The following is a 3,312-nucleotide window of genomic DNA, read 5'->3' on the forward strand; positions in this document are numbered from 1 at the left end:
GTAGTAAGTAAAGTGCGTGAATCGTTCGTTGAGAATTATAGCGTGTGTTTAAGTGTGGAAATTAAGTGTATTGCAAAGTTGTATTGAGAAAGAATGAACTAGTTTTATTTAAGAAAGGACTTGTATCGTTGAAGTTTCTAGGGAAGAATTTATGCGGGAAATTAACAAACGAACAGTGACGTAACATTATGTAAACCACACTACATCCGCTATATCCAGTGCCAACGAGGATTTTCGCTCAATACCAGGGATTATGGGACCGGCTGGGATACGATAGACAAGGCAGTAGTCTAGGTCTCTAGGAGTAATTCACATCATAATTTGTACGCACAATAACGGTTCCAGTGTGATCTAGATTAAGTAAACAAAGTGAATAGTATATCTAAATCCCTGTGTTATAAGAAAAATAAATTACCAGGTTTATCTTACTGTGTGTCAATGCTCAAATGTCGTTTAATTATCTTAAAATCATCTCGTTCAAATGCATTAAAACCATGTCGCTTGTCTGTCTTAAAATCTAATATATAGTTTTTATTGTATTCGATCTTTTGAGACTGCATATAATTTAGCAGTTTTCCAAAATAAGGTGTTTTTGAAGAAATCTGTAACAATTAACTGGATGACAATACTATATTATATAATAAGTGATCATATCGATGTCTTATTTATTTTTAACTTTACATCACAAGGTATAGTAACGCTTTCCGTAAAAATACATTGTAAACTTACATGGAAAACATTGATCACGTTATAATCTGGACACTCCGCCCCTCTTCGAACACAACTAAGAGCTATTGAAACCTGTAAAAAAGAATAATTAACACAATTAATTGATCTTAAGTGTTGATGTTTACTTTTAAATGTCTTCACTCAGCTTTAAATAGGGGTGGGGCAAGTAATATCTTTGGTCCAATTTCGGATATCCAGCTTCTGATATCCGCTCCGATTCGAATATTTTTGGGTGGATAGTAGATGTGGCGTGGCCTTACGTATTGAAAACTCGCCGCAGGCACGTGCTATCTTTTCACTACAGTAAATTATCAAACTAGTTAGTTTGTTATTTATTTTTGAAACTTCAACCAGGATGTTACAACCCGATACCCCAACTAAGAATGTTCTTTGGATTGTGCTTGCCATCGTTGTCGCTGGTACTACACCCGTACACGGTGGCAATACAATAGGTGGTGGGTGTAATGTTTATTTAAATTACATAATTATATAATACGATTTTCAAGGCCCCACTCTTTAACACTTGGGATAATGTTAGTGAGTTTAGAAAGCTATTAACAAGCACCAGTGGGCTAGATAACGTAATACATATTATGTGTGATGCACGTGCAAGTGCCTCATACGTACATAATATTGTGAGGTAACATGTTGATTAAGAAACCATATCATTACCTGATTTATGGTCAAATTAAAATCCGATTGAATATTGGTTCGATACTTGTCCCATCCCTAGTCCCAAGGTTATTCATAATATCAAAAAAAGATGCCAGAAATAACAAGGACAATGTAATTGACATGTTTAAGATGCCAGAAATAACAAGAACAATGTAATTGACATGTTTAAGATGCCAGAAATAACAAGAACAATGTAATTGACATGTTTAAGATGCCAAAAATAACAAGAACAATGTAATTGACATGTTTAAGATGCCAGAAATAACAAGAACAGTGTAACTGACATGTTTACTTGAAAAATTATGCTCATTATTTGGTAAAAAAATAAAAAATAATGATAAACCATACACTACAGAAATTAGGTGATTAGAAAATAACAGACGTCTTACAGCACTGGAAGAAACACGATTGGAATACAGCATCACTCTTATAAAGCACACAAGATTGGGCGATAACGATACCTTGGGCCCAGAGTCCAGGACATGCTCGGCAAAAAAAAAAAAAAAAAAAACAACGAAAAATCATGCACTACAGAAATTAGGTGACTAGAAAATAACAGATGTTTTACAGCACTGGAAAAAGCACAATTGGAATACAGCATCACTCTTATAAAGCACCCAAGATTGGTCGATAACGGAACCTTGGGCCCACAGTTCAGGATATGCTCGGCCTTTACGATTTAGCCAATTCTAATAATATTGTTACTAAAACCGATCTTTTTTAACATTTTTTTCCTTATAATTAATTAACGGGCGGTGGTATGATAAAGCTGACATTATTCGTTTTAATAAGGAACAAGTTAAAACTTCGTTGAGGTCACGGTTAGCACATGCTACAGTTGGTAAAATGGATTTATAATTGACAACATGCTGGAAAATGTATTTATTGGAGACACCGTTTCAATACACTTTCGTGAATCTTCTACAGTCTTCAAAACCTAAAGTAAATCCACGAAAGTATCGAAACGTCGTCTCCAACAACAAAATCTTCCAGTAGTTTGTTCATTATGTATTCAATTTTAAGAATAAGTTGAAAATTGTAATGGTACAATTTCGACCTTGCTACACCAATGAACTTCTGATACTAAAGTTACAACGAACTTACCTGCAGTATAGCTAAACTGATTATTATACAATATCTCATGGCAGCTTCAAAATGTTCGTTCTCCTGAAAAACCTGTATGAAATTATCAAATAAAAGTTATTTATGAAGCACAGCTGTGTTCTGTATAACTTTCATAATTCTAATCCTCTTACTGAATTACTGAAAGCGATTTAGACTATCATTTTAAATTACAAAAAACTTTTTCTTTGTTGTTTTTTCTTTTCTTCATTCAACTTAGACTTAATTGCAGTACGTGTATGCATATTACAAATCAAAGATTTGTTTTGAGAAATCAATTGCTATTCTAAAATCCCGAGGAATATTTGACAAACTAAATAAATAATATTGTTAAACTGGTTAACTTACGAATATCAGCAATTATCTGTCTCTTCACTTTACTGAATATAAACTGATGTAATGAAAAGATTTACTTCGGATGTCGAAGGCAGACTACAAAGAACAGCTGATTACGCAAGAGTGTCTCGCGTTACTTTGTCAACACAGCTTCCTGACCAATCATAAGTTAGCACTGTGCATAATATAGAGTCATGTGATTCACTCAAACATGTATCTCAAATTTGTTTAATTCCATTATTATTGATATATTGCTTTTTAACACTTATACAGTTAAAAAAGGGCCGAATTTCAGAAACTTTAAAAGGTAAAATATTAATTTTCTTTACCCGTACATCAGTGGCGCTAGTGTCAGACGTAGAGGTCGTTTCCCAACAGTATTCACTATATATATATATTATTTATGAAGACTTTATTTTGTCTTCATCAGCAAGAATTTAATATCTCGCT

The 3,312-nt window shown here is 33.4% G+C and overlaps 1 protein-coding gene across 1 annotated transcript in view; it reads right to left on the reverse strand.

Annotated features, from left to right (window-relative positions):
• The window catches only part of LOC106469593 (heme-binding protein 2-like), a 9,750-nt gene extending 6,731 nt beyond the window's left edge, over positions 1-3,019 (reverse strand). Inside the window, exons 1-3 of the mRNA XM_013930095.2 lie at positions 2,875-3,019; positions 2,509-2,580; positions 730-801 (exon numbers count right to left, since the gene is read on the reverse strand). Coding sequence (XP_013785549.1) covers positions 730-801; positions 2,509-2,547 — 111 coding nt within the window. The 5' untranslated portion in view covers positions 2,548-2,580; positions 2,875-3,019. The remainder of the gene's footprint in view (positions 1-729; positions 802-2,508; positions 2,581-2,874) is intronic.
• Positions 3,020-3,312: the final 293 nt, after the last annotated feature.

This window comes from Limulus polyphemus, unplaced genomic scaffold (assembly GCF_000517525.1).
Source record: "Limulus polyphemus unplaced genomic scaffold, Limulus_polyphemus-2.1.2 Scaffold3562, whole genome shotgun sequence".
NCBI lineage: Eukaryota > Metazoa > Arthropoda > Merostomata > Xiphosura > Limulidae > Limulus > Limulus polyphemus.